Genomic DNA, 20,225 nt, shown 5'->3' with positions numbered 1-20,225 from the left:
TTGCATTTAGTCTGTTCTTTTCAAAACAAATATCACTGCAGAGGCACAGCAGAGAAACCAATACAATAAGCTGGAGTACCTTCTAAAGTAAAGAAAAACGGGTGGCTTATTCACACAACATAATAGTATGATTAAATCATAACCCCTGTTGGTTCCATGTAAAATGCTGTGGATACCCACCAAATTATTATTGAACCCAATTCAATCAAGGACATACTGGCTTGTACTAAATAAATTTACCAACCTTGCACAACTGGATTTACAGTCTACTTATACAGCAAACTCATTAAGCACAGAGTTACAGGTTGGTGTTGCTTTTCATGGACCAGGTAAATATTAATCAATGCAGCAAATTCCTGCACTTCTTTTGGAGACTGCTTGCGAGATTTAAAAGGACATTACAATTAGAAGGTTTGTTCACAGGATTTAAAGCTACATTACCGTTAGATAGAATAAAACAATTGCAAAATGTAAACAAATGCCTAGACACACAAAAACCCCACAAGAATGTGCCTGTGACCAAAAGGATTTTGTGGAAGACAGCAAAGGGCAGAAGGTACAACTTAAGTGTGCAAGTACTGTCGAGTTACTACTATACATATTGTGACAGAAAGAAAATGCCCCAGCGTTTTGGAAAGTAACCAAAAACAATAATTTCGCAGTATATAAAAAGCGAAAGCCCCTAAAATTTTTTTTACATAACTCAAAAATAGCCAAAAATTAGCACAGAAAAATTAAATTAATAAAAACCGAAAAACGGAAGCCCCAAGTATACCCTTTCAGCTATTCTACAGTATAATGTGGGTACTGATAATTCTGCAAAGAAAACCAAACTGCATAATAATGTTTACTGCCCAGAGAGATGCTAAGTGCTTTTTCCAGTTCAGTCTAAGTTTATGGTTGTTTAGGATAACTAGTTGAAATGATCTCTGGTCCTAGACAATAACTTCAAGTACAATCTTAACTCTTGCTGGTACAATGTTTCATCCCCAGGTTTTTCAAATTGAAAATGTACTCAATCCTAAAATGCACAAGAGTACTGAAAAAAAAAAAAACATGAGACAAATGTTTTTTCAACAGGAAGGTTTTGTTGTAACAAGAAGGAGTTTGACAAAAACTTCTCGTTGAAACATTTGTCTAATTTGCTTTTTAGTCCAACTGTGAAATGGAGAATTCCCCAATTGTTAGATTGGCAGAACAAGTTACCCAGTTTTAATGTTCATCCTTGCCCTGCAGATTTTCCCACTGAATGAGACTTGTCCTTACTGAGGATCTCTTTAAGAATTTTCTCATAGTGTGGTGCAAAAACCATCTTATTGTAGTTGACAAGACGGCTGAATTTGACAGCTATTTCCTCCAGTTCTTTCTGAATTGGGGCAAGACCACCTGGGACAACTGGAATTGATTTCTGATGGCTTGAGTCAAGGTAAGACATTAGGAAGGTCTGTATGCGAGAATCTGACAAAAAAGAAATACATTCATTATCACCAAATGACTCGGACAGATACACTGACTGACAGGTACGATCAGTACACGCACAATACCAACTCTTGCTATATAAACTTGTTTTTTCCATTACATAGGACTGGGTAACCTTAGCAATGATTAATACATACTGCAATTCAAAAAGCATGATTTAAATGTTCTTTTGCCTCATCTCAGGTGTATGAAGATTGAAGTATCTTTTCTATAAATAAGCAGGGCAGCAGACTAGTCATTCTCATTAGTAATCAGACCACATGTCAATCTAATGGAATAAGGTACAGTAATGCTGAAGCAACTTGTAAAATACTGTTTGGTATTTATGTTGGCTAAAGCATTTAAAATTGACTTGGGGAATTCGAACAAAAGCTTGAGAAAAGTTTGTTACATCTTATTGACTTTAGATAAGAGAGTTTACCTATGAGTTTGCGTATTGAGTTATCTGGTTTTACCACTGCTTGGGTCTGCCCTTTCAGAATAGCAACTTTGTCAGCAGAAAGTTGAGTGAATCCATGCTGGGACAAGCAGCTGTTAACCTCAACACAGAGTTTTTCACCAATAGTAGCCAAGGTTTCACTCATATTGAAGGAGCTGTAAAAAAAACAAAAAAACACTAAATATATATGAATTGACCAAATAGTGAAAATGTGTGTCACCTGAGAAGGAAAAACAAGTGTGCAATTCTTTTTGTATCCACTAGGGAGCACTGTAGCATCATGTAGCTCACAGAGCTGTAGAGGGTGTTCAGCCAACTGTCTGCACAGGCGCCATGTTGTCACCAAACCATGGTCATGCACGATGTAACCCTATATGAGGAAACCTGTGGTACAGAAATGTTTTATTTGTTGTAATAAGTTATTCAAATCGCAAAGAGAAATTGTGCTTGGGTTAATTTTATTAAATAAAAACATTGCTGATAAAATGAATACCGATTCATCATGCATAAATTGAGGGTTAACCCTCAGTTAACCCTGCTAAATTTTGTTCCTGACCACTAGCCAGCATCACAATGCTCAAAGAATATATGTATAAATAAACAATATTTTTTTTTTTTTAAATCAATATTTTAAAGTTACTTTTTATCTTGTATTAGTTGATAATACATAATCTGTCATTATTATAATGATCAGCTGTTCACTATTCCTGTTACAGATATGAACAGCTGATCGGTGTTATTATTTGATCGGAAGAGTCGGTAGAAATAAATCCTAATCAGTGCAGATTAGGACATATTACTTTCAGTTTATGGGCAACTTCAAAATCCTGTCCTGTCTCAAAGTTTCCGGTAAGTACGGGAGCCAGCTGGAAAGTCTAGATGAGATGAGGCGACCTGGCAAGAAAATTGATTAACCCCATATTCTGCATATAAAACAAAATCCACACCCCTCAACCCTTTCCCATTGAGGGGAATACTACCACTTAAAAGTAACCTGAAAGCAGGTAATGTGTGCATTGATTTGAAATTTTTATTTCACTATTAGCATTGCATTTTTTCGTTTTTATTATTTTTGCATTTTATTCTTTATTTATTAAAGTCAAAAGTCAAAACTTCAAAAATAATTCAATTATATTGTTATTATTTTAACTATTTTTGCATATATACTAAACTCTTACAAAACTGAATAAATTAACACATAATGTACATATTTTGAATCACTGTCATTTATTTGTCTTAATAAAAAGAATTTGTCAGTTTAGCTGATTGCTCCAATAGACTTTCTCCTGCCTGCTTACGGGAATTCACAGCTAAACCGGAGAAAATATACATTAAAAAAAAAACTTGTTTGTTTTTGTTAACCGTCAATGTAAATGCATGCACAGTACTGTAGAAAGTGGTGACAACATGGCGCCTGTACCGCCAATTTAGGTCATGTAAAAAGGATTGACCAATCACCTCGCCGTTCGCCAATCAAGAAAGATCAAGGTTTGGCCAGACTCTCTATATGTTTATAGATATGGCTTGATGCCAAGAAGAGACATATTCATTCTCAAACGCTTATTCAGTCTAAACTATACATGCAATAAAAAAAACAAAGCCACTAGACCACTTGATCAACTTACGGAATGTGCATGCCTGCCAACAGAACTTTCACAACCCTCTTCAGTTTGTCTGCAAACCCTGGAAGGCCAGATAATGCAGCCCCAGTGACGTTGTATGTGCTCAGAAGCACTGCTGCTACTATGGTCAGTTGTTCCAGAGCCATCTGCATTTCTTCAAAGCGGCTTTGATCCATTAATAGAGTCTGAAAGAGAGCCACATGTCTGTCCTCTGATAGCTTTTTATTTTATTAAAACAAAGCATTTACTAAAAATCGAAGTACCTCACTTACTGTGTATGCATCTATTGCTTTAAGGGTTTAAATGCCAAATAGTGATTCAGTTGTTTTTCAAAACTATCATGCCAACATTAAGTTACTTCTATTATGACACTCAATACTTTATTATGTAGAACTGGTTCAGCATGAACTTCCTGATAAAATCTACACATTTCAGCCTCTGCTAGTATTTGTTAACACCTCAGCTAAAAAGCACTGTCATTTGAGCCAGTTTGCAGCTCCTGCCAATCTTAAATAAACTACTGCATTGCATAAAAGTACAGCTAGTATAGACAAGGGTCATATTAATTGCAGACTTTGGAAGATAATGACAGCAATTCAAGGTACCTACTTCAGGGAAAGGTGTGTGCCTGTGGTTCCATCTGAGCAGATTCATGTAGGCACAGTTGTGCACAGTGAGAGGACAGAACGCAGGGCCAGCAGAGGCAAGGGCGGCTTCTGCTCCAGCGTTTACAAGACAGTTGGCTGCTTCTTCTAACCATCTTTGGGTAAAATCCAAGGCATCTGCAGAGAAACTATTGTATTACCTTAAACCTTCTAGTAACTATCACTGCAATGCCTCTCAATAGCGTGCGAGTGACAGCCTGCAGCACTGCAGGCCAGCACTGTAAAAGTCTACTTCATACAGAACAAGTTGTACTGCTCAAATTACACAGGCTTCCATTAAAACAAATGTGATGTTTATTAATATTGATATTAATATCTGAGGACACATGTTTACATTATGTATGTAAAGCTTTTCAGCTGTTTAGTTGTTATCTGCAGCTCTGCGAATGGGGGGAGATATATACTGGTGGGAAGTGCTGTTAGGAGGTAGAAAATATAATAAGACCCTGAAGGATATAAGAAAATTAAATGTGTGCTTGAAAGCAAATATCCATGTGGTGTATAGAAGAGTTGGTAATAACATGCTAAACCTGTCTGTCTTATACATTTGTAATCTCCCTCACCCCTCTGACTGGCAAGAAAGAATATATTACTCACTATGTTGTTTTTCAATGAATTCCTGGAATTTTGTCCTCTCATATTCAACAGACTGCTGCATCAGATGTGGTCTAATGCTGCTTACAGCAAAGTTAGCCATATCAATCCTCATTAAATCCAGGACTGAAAAAATGGCTCTGGAAGATGCAGAATAAAACATTACAGTGTCGTTGAATCATGTGGTAAACAGCTTTCCACAATCAAGTTCAATGTTACATTAAAATGCGCTTGGATAGTGGAGTTTTCACTGTGGCCAAAGTAGGCATTACCCTGCAAACCCATCAGTAATGCCATCTATAATTCTTAACTAACTCATACTTTTGAAGATTTTTAAATTGCGCGTACTTGAACAGTGGAACAATTGCTGTGATGTCCCGGAGTTTCCTGATTTCTTCGTCCCGTGCTGGTGCGCACAGCGTTCCCATCATGCTGATAATAAACTCCACTACTTTGTTAATATCCAGTGCTCCGTTCTCTGCCTCCTGCTTTATCAGATCCAGATCCACAACCTCGTTAATCTGATTCCTCAGTCTGCTGTGGCCAGGCAGTAGGAATGACAGAAGGGTCTAGGAAGAAGAGGGAATCTTTGACATGAACCCGATCTGACAGCTGTCTGTCTCGGCCTAAATACCACCTGTGGTTAAATAATTCATAAAGGGCCCGAGGTTATAAAAAGCAAACTCAGGAAGATTAATCATTTAATGATTAGAATGACTGCAGTAATTAAATCTGTTCAGATCAATTGAAAATACCCCATTAACAGCAGTGAATGTCCAGTGACTTTAACATACATTTCCCACAGAATGATATAAACCATGTGCTTAAAATTGACAGGGTGCTTTTAAAGCGCCAACACTGGTAATTAGCTTTGAATTCAGTGATATTTAGCAGGCAAATTGACTGAGACTGATTTGATTACCATGCACTTTATTTCTGATGCACTAATGCAACATCCTGTTCTCACAATGTACTTCCTTCGGAGCTGTTCATAAATCAGGGTCTGAACGCTTGAAATACTGTACAAAAAAACCCCAAAAACCTACCTCTTTAATTTCTCCCAGCAGTTTAATCGCATGGTCATAAGTTGGAGGATCTTCCCCCAGCTGGGCTTCTAAGCAATCCCAGAATGCCTTGTGCACAATATCTTGTACTCTTTTTTCTAAACTATGAATCAAAATGTTGAAGATTTAGTCTTCCCCATCGTTCACATTTTAGCTAAATAAATAAATGCTAAAATACTACAATGAAAGATGAAGGTGTTATCATATATCAAAACAAAGCATGTAAATACAGGCAAATACTAAACTGAATTCGCAGGGTTGGGTCAATTTAGAGTCGTTAAAATAGAACCTGTTTCTATTTTATTTTTTTTCGTCGCGTGACTGGAATGAAACTGACCAATCAGAATCAAGGTTAACACCCTTGACACACGTCAACACACGGCTCAAAACACGTCACGCCTCATAACAAGTTAATCATGGACGACGAAAAGTTCATTTATGAGGTGACATCCAGAAGAAAGACACTGCCCGGCTTGCAGGTGGTGCATTGAGCAGCACCAAGACATTTTCTTTCTGATTTATGCAAGTTGCAAAAAAATTGGTTTCTTCAGCAAAAATAAACCAGAGCATACACACAGTCTACATATCCAGCATTTCAATGAAAAATGTGCACTTTTGCTGGCTTTTAAAAATTACGCAAAAAAGGTCCCGCATTCACACAGCTTGAACATGTGACCTCATTTTAAGCCACGGCTTTTATTATTACTTGTTTGTTTGATTGTTTGTATGATGAATAACATTTTGTTCACTAAATTGTTCTATGGCACAAATCCGTGACAAGGTCTTCACATATGCACAATGTGAAGTTTTGTGAAGATTCACCAAACAAACAGAAATATTATCGAGGTCCTACTATTCTATACCTTGTAAAACAAAGCTAGCAACACGTTTGTATTCTATGTGACGCATCCCAACATTACCAGGCTCACACATAGTTTAGAAGATTATGAGCCAGATTTATAAAGCATTTTCTGTCAAGTTCACCGAATGTTTTAAATGGAAAAACTAAATAAAAGTAAATAATAATACAAGGTAAGTGGTGACCTGCGCATAATAACAGATAATAATAATAATAATAATAATAATAATAATAATAATAATAATAATAATAATAATAATAGTTGCACTTTAAAATACTTTAAAAAGTTAATAAACAAAAATAATCACAGAAGGAATTTGTAAAGAAGCACAGCTGAGATTGCAGTAAGTTGTATATATAAATGTATAACAATAAAATAATTTTGTTGAAAATATCAGTTCAACTATACTACTATTGTCCAGCTGTCTTCTGACAGATGTATCGGGCTTCAAATCAGACTATTACTACTACTACTGGCATCACGAAAAAAAAAAAAATACTACAACTACAACTGTACAATTACTACTAATAATAATGATAACAATAAAACTGGTCGATAGTGATGTTCAATAACTCTGATCTATAGATTTTACAAGTCCAACCTTCATTTTACAGCGGGGTTGCTGGTGGTCAGGGTGGTAACCTTTTATGAAAACAAAACCTGTTTTGTAATGGGACAGCCCATCTCTAGCATGTCCAATAGGAATGCATTGCCGGGGTCATGTATGTCTTTTGGATCGTTTCCAAGTCACGTTTGGCGTGGATTGACATTCAGCGACTTTGCTTGTGTCACTCTGTCCAGTGTGGATGCAGCCTAATAAACACCTTCCATGTCACATCAGTCATGTGCCACTCCATCTCTTAAAGGTATATAATCATGAAAGTACAGTACTTGGGTCAAGTGGATGTCAGGCTCATTGGGTGCTGTGTGTTTACACTGAAAGGGTGTTAGGCTGACTGTCCTTTCGTAATGATGTCTTACCTGCCTTCAACTGGGTCAGAAGGTTTCAGCTGGAATCCCCCACTGACCACAATCTCATGGGCCAGTGCCATGTTAGAGACTCCTTTAGCCGTCTCCATCAGCTCGTCCACTGACACAAATCTAGGACTAGCTGTGGAAAGACGCACTGTGGTAAAATTGGTGCTTTCAGTGTCTCTTTTCCTCATAATATCCCCCATAGCTGTCTGTGGTCTAATACCTTTACCCCAATAGAATCATCACTCTTTTACAAATGCAGAAGCTTGAAGAAGCATTTCCAGTACGTAAAAGCACCAGTCTTTGTCTTCCAGGCTGCAATGTTTAAATAGGTCTCTTTTTGCATTATAGGTTTTGATTTAATTCTGTTACTACAGCAAATCTGTTATTGCCAATGTCTCAGACATTAGAGAGTAGGCTATGACAAGAATGAGGGATAGTGGCTTGCGTGGGGCACAACTGGATCCTGTATATTCATCAAGATTATTTGGAATTGATTTATAAATTAAATCTGTTGCCCTGGAAAAATGAACAGCAGCGGTATAAATGTAACACAAGCCAGGTACAAAAAAATATCTTGTTCTTTATATGGGTTTTCATCCTAAAATTTGAACACGTACTTTTACATACTGTCTTCAGTGGGTACAGTAAAAAAATAACACTTTTGTATATTACATTTGCTCACAATGATGTACAGGTTTATCTGACATTAAACTATACTGTAATGACTTTATGTTACAATGCAAACATTATATCTGCTACAGTCGCCAGCTGATCACAGGCCAGCAAATGTTTAATGTGTTGGATATAGAAGGGATTCCAGACTTACATTGTGGAGTGTTCCCTCGGTGAGGGCTGGGGGTGCGCTGTCTAACTCCTAATGCTTGCTCTAAGGTGTCAGCTCTGTTTCTGGTCTCACTGGAATCACTCAACTTGTCCTCCTCACTGGAGCCTGGTTTATCCGAACCCAGTGGCATGTTTCTCTGTATGACAAGCTTCAAACAACTAGCTGAAAATACTGCTGGAAATACAAATACACTGTTATTAAAAGCACACATCTTTTTTTTTTTAATGAGGCAGAGCAGAGCAGTTACATTTATCTTCAAAGGGGTAAGCCAACGTTCTTGGTGAATAACATACTGGCTCAGTTTGAGGTTAGGTGGACGTACTCATTCTTCACAATCTTTGTTAGGCTGTGGTCACATGCTTTTCAGTAATTCTCCCACAGGGTCAATGAAGCACATCCCTAGCCTAGACACAAGGAAATCGTAACGACAATGTAAATACGGTGAAGCCATCCATCTATACTTATGTAAGTCCGACCTTGGAGTTTTAGATATATTTAGAGAACACTTTATCCAATACCAGAATCTGGTATATAATGAGTTACACTGACTGTAGGGCGTAGTGATACATTTTTTCAGATGTAAGCATGTTCCTAAGATACAACAGAGCTATTACATTGAATCCAGTTACAGTAAGCCACATTATTCAGGTTACTGTGTAAATCAAACGTGTGGGTTAGATGCCTGGTGCAGTATTCCTAGCCTTTGTCTGTGGTTTTAAATGAGTCCTCTGGAGCAGGGAGTGGGTACATGAAAGGGAAGGCAAGCAGCTGTGCAGGAAAAGTCTGAGCAGCCCCACTGGATTTATAAGCTTTTGCATTCTGTGTATGCTACAACTTCTTCATTGTTTGACTTTAAGGAATACTATGTCAAATCAAAGGCCATCATGTTTGGATTTCTGCATTTCTGATGTTATGTTGTTTCAGGGTGTTAATAATAATAATAATAATAATAATAATAATAATAATAATAATAATAATAAATATTTTCATGTGCTTCTGTTAGGTTTCTCCACAAATCCTCACATTTTTACACTGCAATGTTCACTGTGCTAAAGGATGCTCTATACAGGTCTTCTCACAATCAATGGTTCTTGTTTCAAATGTTAAGCTTTATTCACCTATATATTCCTGGTGAGGAATAACAATAATATTTTTTTATTATTATATTAAAAAAAAAAATGTTTAAATGTAATTATCCCGCAGAACGCTACTGTCCATTGTTCACTTTGAATTCTATTGGTTTTTGTTTGTGGAGAAATAAATTATTTGAATATCCCCTAAAATGAATGTAGGTCACAAGTGAAATGAGCTGGCATAATCCTTTGCTGTCAACCTCTCAAGCAACGCAGCTCCATTTGGTTGGGCCTAGGAGTTGTCCAGTATTGAGACGAACTGATGTTTAGTCGTTAACATCGGTGTTTATTAAACGCAATGTCTCCATCACAGGATTACAATAATCGTCTCCTGTTATTTTATTGAAACAAAAATATATCGAACTATTCAAAATATTGCATAGATTCAAATTAAAGATAATAAACTATTATGTTTTATATTTTTCGTGTAGGCTAATTACAACCAACTTGTAAAATAATTGTTGGAATGTACTATAATCTAGTTAAATAATGTATACTTATTTCATATTGTACTTTTTTAACTTGCGTTTGCGTGCAAGAGAACCAACACAATGACTCGGGTCCTAGAAGTAGAACTGTACTGTCTGAATAAACCAACAATGACATCACGCACATTAGTACAGTCCATACTATCTATCTATCTATCTATCTATATATCTATATATCTATATATATATATATATATATATATATATATATATATATATATATATATATATATATAAACGATCGGTATGTAAAATAAATAATTCTTGACATGACATCAATCGTTGCTAAAAGTTAACTTACCTGCGTATGTTCCTTTTTTCTTCCTCTCAATTTAATTTTAACTTAAAATACGCAACGACCAAAGCAGTTAGTGGAAGAACACAGAAGTCTGGGTTAAATGCAACAAAATACTCGTTGGTGATTCGCTATTGAGAAAGCAGTTAAAATAAAACAAAGAGTACAATGAGGGTTTTTCTAGAATAGGTTGTCAGGCTGACTGAGATTGAAACACCTCTCTTCTGCAAATTCAGAGCGCAGCCATTTCTATTTACGGAAATGAGAATTACAAAAAAAAAACAAACACAGCGCTTCTAGGGATTTGTAGTTCTACTGTTGCCTTTACGCGTGCGTCCATTAACAGAGCACAGCGCACTGAATTTACTAGACTACATTTTCCAAAATGCAAATAAAAACGCTTTAGAGTTAAAATAACATGTGTGGAGGGATTACGTGTGAATTTGTTTGTATAAGGTAAAATCGAACTGTCACAGTTGGTGAAGGAGTGAAGTGTCTCATCACTACAGAAAGCCATTCAATTACAACAGCAGACTGCACCAGTCTGTCTGCTTGTATTGATAGTAACACACATGTATGGCAGTCATTCATTTAAAAAGGTTTAACCCCCTCCTATGGAATTTAGACACAGAGCTAAGGGACTCTGTTCAGGCAGCTGTACAATAATGGCACTACAAAGCACATATTCATATGAGCAGGAAACAGTCCTTCTGACCTTTGAAGTGAAACTCCGAACTGGCACACACTACCACACTAATTCCTTGTCTGAAAGATTGAGTATGGTTTTTATTACACTAAATTCATTCATGGTGTCCCATTTCTTCATGATCAGTTACCAAGGCAACTTGGATGGAACAGTATGCCAATTACCCATTTATGAAACAGAAGGGTGTCCCAGATTTGAACCGTTTCATATTATTTGTGTCGATATACATAACAGTTTAAGAGACCAAAACATCAATGGACTGCTATTACAGCTTCCTTCCAAATAAAACAATTTTAAAAATTAACCTGGACGTTTATTTTTTATTCAAACTTGATAAAGTATAAAACATTCACATATGTACATAAATGCTATAAAAAGATGTACACATTTATAATCTAATATTCTGCAACAATATTTACAGGGTTTAACAATTACACTCATGTATACACAGTGGATGCACAGTCTCCAAAATACTGGATAAACACATCTGGGTGACTCTTATAAAATTGACCAAGTAATCGCTTCTTCTCTTTAGTTGAAAGCTTTTGGTTCTCATGGATTGTTCGAAGCAAAGTCCAAAGCTCATCCTTTGTAGTTTTCTGTACAGTGCTTGAACATTCCTGGCTAGAGAGTCTCTGGCAGAAAGTATAGCCTGAAATAGATACAAGATAGTGTCATCTATCCAATATTGAAAAAGAAATTAACACCATAAGTCCATCAATTACTCAAAAAGTATTGCAATTGATTGTATACGGCAGTTCATTTAACTAATAGGATATTAATCCAACAATACCTGTATCTAAATCTGGATCTCGCCCACGTAGAATATACGCCAGCTTGTCGCTAACTAACTTATGCAAGACTCCTGGAATCTGCATAAGGAAGAACACAAAATAATTAATTTGACCAGCTATGTATCAAACACATCAGTTGAAGCAAGGCTAATGTATGCATTGTACTAGCTCTTTCCTAAATAAGAAAACATACACCAAGGACAGATTATACATTAGTACCTAATGTTACATTCCTGCTTTTAAAATGACACTCATGTAAACTAGTCAAGTTTATACAAGAACCTGGCTACCACAAACAAAAGTTAAGGTACCTCTGGTACAGTACACCTTACTCCATGCATTACGGGAATCCTTTATCTACACCAACTCTTTTAGAAAAGTACAGAACATTATATATTTATTTCAATTCAGCAAGTGACAGATTAAGGATTCCGAGCATGCCCAGAGTTTTGCAAAAAAGCATTCAATTACTTGGGGAGTAGTCATGAAAGGGGAAAATTGCTTATTTAAACAACAAAAGTTCACCTTGAACACATCCTTTTGGTTGTCCAGTAGGAACAGCACTAGAAGATCCACCTTCCCCTTGGCTAGGCTCTTGTGGCAGACAATGGCTTTTGTAAAGGCCCTTTTAACAGCCATCCTGTTCTCAATCTGAAAATAAACCATTAAAAAAAAAAGTTTCAGTTAACAGCTACTGGAGTAAGGAGACAAAAAGCAGCTCTTCAATTTCTTTAATCTAAACCATCAATGGTTCTGTTTGTAGACATTGCCTAGATTCTCCATACACCCATAAAACCAATGTGAAGAGCATGTCCAGAGAGAGGTGTGTTGACTTTTCTCTACTGCCACAAAAGACTACGAGATAACCTTTTAAGAACCTGGTTGAATAAACATTAATACAATAAAAGATAGCCCATTATCACAATTAAGACACATGTAGGATTTCAGACAGCTGGTCATTGTCACAGTCTAGGGTTTTACATTCAGTTAGAACCTGTACTACCCACACAAGTCAGATACCAGATTTGTCTGCAGCTCAGGACATGCAGGGTTTATACATGGCATTTAAACAAGTGTACCAATAACTTTATACTGTGTCTGGAACTTCCTTCACGGATTGCATTGGCCAAGGGAAACAAATACAGAATCAAACAGTGTAAATAAAAAAAAAAAAAAAAAAAAAAAAAAAAAGACAGAACAGTTCATCTAATGCCTGAAATCCTTGGTATGGAAGGCAATGTTCACTTCCCGAGTCACTTTCCACTAAGCTAGATAGTTAAAGCTAATAAGACAGTATACTGATCTCTGGAGTCAGATTTGAACAACATTTTGGCTCCCTCCACTAAATTACCCAAGACGAAGGGGATGGGGAAGAGGGTTAAAACTGATTAGGTTCCTTGGTCAACAAGATCAATTAACCCTTAAAACTGGGGTGCACAAGTCAATTTGTGCTACCATGTATACACAGCCTGGAAACAAACAAGTCCCCATTGGTACTTGTTCATGCAGAACACGTCCTCCACACATTTCAATCCTGCACAAATAGGTAGCTTTGCTGTTTAGCCTCAAGACAGTTCTGGTTTGCTTAGCATTTTAAAAACAGATTTTAGATACCCTGCAGGTCAATGGCAACCAATAAAAATACAGATTTATTATCACCTCCTCTGTAGGAGACACAATCTCGTCACATTAAGCGACACTATTTGCATACTACTGCACCCACAAATATGGTGTATTTCGAGCCAAAACATTAAGAATTCCAAATTAAATCAGATAGTAGGAGCACAAAACTAATTTTGCAACTGCTTAACATTGTATAATATGCTGGACTTGGATGAGGGGGGGGGGGGGGGGGGGGGGTTGACCAAAGGGGAAAAAAAAAAAAAAAAAAAAAAAAAAAAGACCCTCTCCTCTTCTCCCCCCTCTTTTTAGCCAAGCCCAGCATATCATGCCATGTTGAGCAATGACAAAATAGTGGTGTTTATTTATATTTTATACATATATAAAAATGTTAAAAAGTGGATGATTTACTTAAGTGTATTACTACAGGTCGCTAGTAAAGTTGGGGCACTTACGTCTTTTTGAAGCCTGAATTCAGTGGGCACTGCAGCCACAGCCATGAAGCACAGCAACCTCCTCAACTCTTCTCGGGTTCGGGAATCCAGCAGCTTTAAGGAAAGCTGTACAGCTTCAAGAGCTTGCTCCAATTTACCATTCACTAAAAAAAGAAACAGGTAGGAGATACAAAGAGACCCTCAAGACCAGCAACACAGGACAGCACATCTATAAACAAATACAACTTAGCAGGGAATACAGAGCAAGCAAGTAAAGCGATGGCATATTGATCAGTTACAGAAAGGGTAGACAAGTAGCCACAGAGAAGGAAAGGCAGTGGCTTATAAACTTAAGGGTCTTATTTCATTAGTATTGTGATCCCATGAACAATTTTATAGTTTGTAATATGGACCTCTGCAAGTTCAGAAAGGATAGCGGTTTTAATATATCTAGTGATGCAGACTCTTAAACAACGTTGTGGATTTGAATGTTTCGTCTCCTAGCACAACTGAACATTTACGTGCAAGCAAAACCTTAATTACTATTTAAGTAAATACACCAACACAGGCCAAACTACTGAAAAGCAAGTACACAGACTGGCCCAAATATTTGTTTAAAAACAGGCTATACAATTTACAACTACCACAGAGGCGGTGGTACAAGATCTTGCACTTACCAAGAAACTCAGTTATGCCAGTATGTATGTCCAAGAAATGGTTCCGAAGAAGAGGTTCTCTGTTTTGGTTGTAGTATTTTACAACCGTGTCATATAGAAGTCGCTTGCATTTCTCCGTCTCTTCAGGGCACGTTGGCAGGTTTCTGCTCACGTCAACCACCGTCTGGTCCGGCAGGAACTCAAGACAGTCCACTGCCGCAGACAGCCAGTCATCAGCCCTGGGGTGCAAAAGGTCAGACATGTCAACATTTTAGTTCTATGCAGAATAGGTCAATGCATTTTGTTGGGGAACCAGGACTTTGGATCCAATCCATTTTATTACACTGGCTTTATTTACTAATAGTTCTCCAATCTTTAGGGACATAAAAATCAGGATGTGCAATTTAAAACAGCACCATAGAGAAATGAATCAAGCCAGCAACTTTGCTTGCAGGTCATTGTTTTGAGACATCTGCGTATTCTGTACTTACATCTGGAATACAAGCAAATAAAATAGCCTGTATGTCTATTAGGGTGAAGGCTGTAAATCAAACTTCACATCCAGCAAGTACAGTGAAAACTGCAGTCTGAACAGGATAGATTACCACTTCTAAAAAGTCAAAACACTTCATGCATACATGACAGCAGGCAAAAAACCAGGCATCTAAACTCAAAAAGTCACTGCTTACTGGGAATCACTGAACGCCTTGAGGATCTCCCTGTCTAGGTAGTTGCTGGTGAAGAGCAGGTCAGGATCACTGTCAACACTCCTTGGTCGAGAGCCACTCTCTCTTCCATCCAGCAGCACGTCAAGCAGTGGAAGCTCCACAAGCTGCAGCAGGCGCAGGACTGTTTGTTCGTGCCACACTTCATTAATAACTGCACAAGAGATTTACAGCCAGCAGATCAGATGCAGTTACAAGCAGCAAGTTCAGAGCATTGTCATGTCTGTTGAATGGCTTTACAGCTTAACAGGATACTAGAAAGATAAGCCAACAGGAACTTGGAAATCTGAGGAATTCAACCACAACCCTACACTTAACCCTGTTAAAACCACGTCTTACAATTCAATTTACAGTTACAAATCCATCAGAAGATTTCCACCTGACGTGTACCTTTCTGAGGCAGGCTCGAGCCTATTTTCATTGTAGGCGTGTTTACAGGATTCAGACTCAAGTTGTCAAGTAGCTCTTCTAAAGATTTATCTGTTTTGACAGGGGTGGATGCAGAATTTACGGTTTCTTCTTGTCTGTTAAAATAAATCAATTAAAAAGTAGGATCAATTTATGACATTGTAACAATTCAGCATTGATGGCAAATTCCATTACTACATTCAATCAATTATATAAAAGCAAATTAGTAGATTAAATACTAAAGGATGTGCCTCACATTTCCAGAGAATTAGCAGTCGCAGCTGAACATTTCAAATTGAGACAAGACACACACACTAGGCTTGCTGCATGCTTCATTAGTCAGTAGTAATCAATGGTCAAGGATATTTAGGTTGTCAACTAGTTTAACAAATAGTGGAGAGAACTAAAGTTAACATCAGGTTACCTGAAGTATGACAATCAAAAACACCTGTATGCTTACCACAGAAGGTTAAGTAATATGCCCAGGAGACCAAGATTAGTATAGGTCTGTTTTGCTAACAGACTGGTGGATTTCTACTATAGCTTGATCACACTTCAAAAAATCATGGTGCCTTTAGATGGCGAGACAAAATGAAACTTACAAACCTTCTACAAGACCGACTGAACACACTTCTCTGATAACCCGGGGAGCCACTTCCACATTCTTCACCTCTCCCCGACTGGCTCGGCGAATTCAGAAATCGATACAAGCTGCAACTGCTGTCCTCAAACGCCGACCGTTTTTTGTCTTTACCAAAGACCTTGGTGTCAACAGCCTCAAATACCTTGTAATCCATGAGGGCCTGACACACGCGCACCACTTTCACACGCGCGATCTCCACATCCCCAAAGAACTTGTTCTGTACGAGGTGAGCCAGAATGACATCCACAGCCTCCGAGCCAATGAAGCAGTCGTGGTGATACTTCAAGTTGTGGCGTCTTTTTTTGACCGCCACCCGAGTCTGAAGGGTATTGATAATACTGCTCCATATAAACGTTGCTCTGAACGGCTTCTGTTCCATGCTGGAGTCTACTGTAAAAGAAAGGGGAAGGAACTTAAACAGGCAGCCATATTTTCTGCCACTGGAAAAGCAACATCTTGAAATGAAAATAAAAATGGTAAAAAAAAAAAAAAAAAAAAAAAAAAAAAAAACGACAATGATTAAACCTTCTGTTCTACTCTCTGGTTATTTAACAGGGTGGGCTGTACTGCACCTCAGAGACACTCTCTGCACATGCTGACTGAATTAGCTATACCCACCATACATTTGGGAAGGTTTTATATTAAATACATCAATGGGTGGCACACATTCAAGTTTAAGAAGGCTAGGCCTATTCATGGAACACTTTTTGTTTGGTTACCCACGAGAGAGCAGTTTGAACGGTTGAAATCCCTTTGCAAAGAGAACATAGAATTCCGAATTCCACTTCAACCCTGCCCCTTTATAGGGCTACACAAATGGAAACTACTGACACAATGCTTACATAAAATCATCACTTTGCCAGTGGTCACATCTTGATCCAGCACCACTGACAAACAGAGAGTGCTGCATTCTACCGCACTTCCTTAAACAAATTCAGCCAAGAGAACGTTTTGGTCTAGATTTGCATACTTGGAGATAACTGTAAAAGATCTAGACTAAGGTTTCAACCCGACTGAGTTCACATTAGTACGTATTTTGAGGAGCTGAAGTTTAACCGAGAGTGGAGCAGTCCTGCTACCTTGTACAGTTCAGCAATTCTAATCAAGTGCAATAAGCATAAAAAGAAACTGGTATGAGTCAGTTCACTGCCCCAGTGCTGTTTACATATCATTGCGACGCTATTGACTCAAATACCAGCAATGAAAACGGGCACACGGAAGTGGACTCTTATCAATGTCTCTTTGCTTGATAAAGTGGTTTTCATATCAGAAATGGAAATAACTTTCCAAAAAAGAGTGAAGGGGAGAGAGGGAAACAAAAAAGTCTGGGTAGTTACGTAACCAAGGTGACAAGGAAATGACAATAACAGCAACTCAATTACTATAGCCTTTGTCAATGAACAGGGTTTGCGCTATTGTGACAAAATACCACAATATGACCTTTTAATAACATGGTTGAATAAACAATACAATAAAGATAGCCCACTATCACAATTAGGACACATGTAGGATTTCAGACAACTGGTCTTTGTCACAATCTGTACTACCCCCACAGGTCTGAGATACCAGATTTATCTGCAGCTCAGACATGCAGGGTTTATACATAGCATTTAAAGAAGTGTACCAATAGCATCATATTGTACCTTAAAGGAGGGGGGAGGAATATACTGTGTCTGGAACTTGGTATGGAAGGCAATGTTCTCTTCCCGATTCACATTCCACTAAAGCGAATAGTTAAAGCTAATAAAAGATAGAATATACAGTATACAGATCCGAGTCAGATTTGAACGACATTTTGGCTCAGTCCACTAAATTACCCAAGCCGGGGGTGGGGGGGGACGGTTAACACAGTTTAGGTCCCTTGGTCAACAAGATCGATTAACCCATAAAACTGGGATGCACAAGTCGATTTGTGCCACTATATATACACAGCCTGGAAACAAACAAGCCCCCGTTGGTACTTGTTCATGCAGAAATGTCCCCCCACACATTTCAATCCTGCACAAACCAGCTAGCTTTGCTGTATAGACACAGCTCTGGTTTGCTTAGTACTTTAGACAGATTTTAATACCCTGCAGGTCAATGCAACCAATAAAAATACCCATCAGTTATTACCACCTCCTCTGTAGAAAACACAATCTCGTCACATTAAGTTATATTTTTATACTACTATACCCACAAATATGGCGTATTTCAAGCCAAAACGTTAAGAGTGTCAAATACAATCAGATAGTAGGCGCATAAATTACTGTCTAGTACAATAATTTAAACCATACGGGTTTTAATGGCAAGGTGATGAAGTCAAACCTGTCATGCTAGAGAGTGGTTCTAGAACATACAATTTGGGAAAATATTCAGTTCTATTGCAACATATTAACAGACTAGTTACAAAACAAACAAACAAAAAACGTACTCGTTAACCTTTGGACAAGGGGAAAAGAAATACCAATACAACGTAACTTGTCGATTTTGTCATGATCTGTCCCACAAGGTTTCCACTCAGCCAACTGCTAAATATTTTCTACTTCTCCTTTTAAAAAATCATTTGGATTATTTGAACTTAATTACATTGAACAGCCTAAATTTCATACCACAAATGTAAACAAAAGAACAAAAATGTTTTAAAGAAAGTGAGGATCATACGACAGCGTATTGAAATACCGTATCCTGGCGATGTTTGTCAAAGAAATTAAAAAAAAAAAGAAACTGTTCTTTACATAGAGATAGATAGATATATACACACACATCTTAATGTCCAGAACTTTACCGCAATTTGTCGATTACTTTTTACATTTTGCGATACAATTATATCCTTTAAAATGTTATTCAAAAACGGAATTCCTACTTACAGTAGTACACTGCGACTCAGTCAGTTGCCATGTTTTGCAAACAGCAGACAGGTGAGTATGCCGATAGTACAGACATGTACTCTGTATACTTAAAGGCCTACGGGAAAAAAAACACTTCATGGCTCTTTGCCAGTTTGCCGATGGTTTTCTCTGCCTGGGATTCATGGTCCACGCCTTCTTTGCATTTTTAGCTACAAAACGGATGGAGTTCCAAACGGCTGCAAAAGTTGAACACGTCTGGCGTTTAAACTTGAATCATAACGTCATCTAAATTAAATACCAATGTCTCCTGTACATGCTGTACAACATAGGTAAACTATTACTAGTATTACTGTACGCTGAAAGTCAAAATTAAGTTTCTGTTAATATGCAAGAATGGAAAAAATATGTTAAAACGCAAATAGGAATTTGCTCTAATGTTATAGTAAAATACAGTAAAATAATTACCTAATGTTCTGGGTGGGTTATGCATTGGGCTGTACATAGTTCCAGTGAGATTCAAAGACGCCGCTTTCTCCCGCACTGTAGACATACTCGATTTCAGTTTACTGCTGCTCTCTGATCTTAGCCGTCGAGTTACTTGCTAGATTCTATCAAAGCAGTGACGTAATTGTGCACTACTGCAGAGAACTTCAGAATCTCCTCCCTTTATTTGCTCCCAAATGTGTCCATTAAAAAAAAAAAAAAAACATTTGGTAGGAAGCAATTTAGGGTTATTTTAAATAATTGATTGGTTAATTGTCAAATAATCTCTATAATCCTTGAGGCCATTTGTTTCACAATCCCTGCACCAAAAAACAAGACAATGCTACCGCCGCGACTAGATCGAATTAAATCAGTTTGAAAAAAACTTAGCAACCAGCAACTCGGACGTATACAGCAATAACTGTACAAAGAAGCAGAGCTTTGTTAAATACAGATATTTAAAT

The 20,225-nt window shown here is 37.5% G+C and overlaps 2 protein-coding genes across 8 annotated transcripts; both read right to left on the bottom strand.

Annotated features, from left to right (window-relative positions):
* Window positions 1-699: 699 nt before the first annotated feature.
* On the bottom strand, window positions 700-10,708 carry LOC121295030 (T-complex protein 11-like protein 1). Of its 5 annotated transcripts, none has more exons than XM_041219311.1 (11): window positions 10,468-10,708; window positions 8,839-8,949; window positions 8,528-8,719; window positions 7,705-7,834; window positions 5,846-5,966; window positions 5,148-5,368; window positions 4,803-4,939; window positions 4,150-4,322; window positions 3,544-3,725; window positions 1,901-2,073; window positions 700-1,458 (listed from the first exon to the last, which is right to left on the bottom strand). In XM_041219311.1, exons 3-11 carry the CDS (start codon window positions 8,673-8,675, stop codon window positions 1,220-1,222), a joined length of 1,524 nt encoding a protein of 507 aa, XP_041075245.1. In that variant the 5' UTR covers window positions 8,676-8,719; window positions 8,839-8,949; window positions 10,468-10,708; the 3' UTR covers window positions 700-1,219. The 5 variants fall into 5 exon arrangements, with proteins under 5 accessions (XP_041075245.1, XP_041075246.1, XP_041075244.1 ...); XM_041219312.1 differs by having other exon boundaries at window positions 8,528-8,716; XM_041219310.1 differs by lacking the exon at window positions 8,839-8,949.
* A 671-nt stretch (window positions 10,709-11,379) lies between these two features.
* LOC121294392 (DEP domain-containing protein 7-like) lies at window positions 11,380-19,903 on the bottom strand. 3 transcript variants are annotated; one of them, XM_041218023.1, is made up of 9 exons: window positions 19,744-19,903; window positions 16,411-16,837; window positions 15,787-15,920; window positions 15,361-15,550; window positions 14,693-14,910; window positions 14,037-14,179; window positions 12,487-12,612; window positions 11,961-12,039; window positions 11,380-11,819 (listed from the first exon to the last, which is right to left on the bottom strand). In XM_041218023.1, exons 1-9 carry the CDS (start codon window positions 19,826-19,828, stop codon window positions 11,605-11,607), a joined length of 1,617 nt encoding a protein of 538 aa, XP_041073957.1. In that variant the 5' UTR covers window positions 19,829-19,903; the 3' UTR covers window positions 11,380-11,604. The 3 variants fall into 3 exon arrangements, with proteins under 3 accessions (XP_041073957.1, XP_041073959.1, XP_041073958.1); XM_041218025.1 differs by lacking the exon at window positions 19,744-19,903 and adding an exon at window positions 19,297-19,558 and having other exon boundaries at window positions 11,381-11,819; window positions 16,411-16,834; XM_041218024.1 differs by lacking the exon at window positions 19,744-19,903 and adding an exon at window positions 19,297-19,558 and having other exon boundaries at window positions 11,382-11,819.
* Window positions 19,904-20,225: the final 322 nt, after the last annotated feature.

Source organism: Polyodon spathula, chromosome 19 (genome assembly GCF_017654505.1).
Source record: "Polyodon spathula isolate WHYD16114869_AA chromosome 19, ASM1765450v1, whole genome shotgun sequence".
Classification (NCBI taxonomy): domain Eukaryota; kingdom Metazoa; phylum Chordata; class Actinopteri; order Acipenseriformes; family Polyodontidae; genus Polyodon; species Polyodon spathula.
This window is presented reverse-complemented; position numbering and strand designations above follow the sequence as displayed.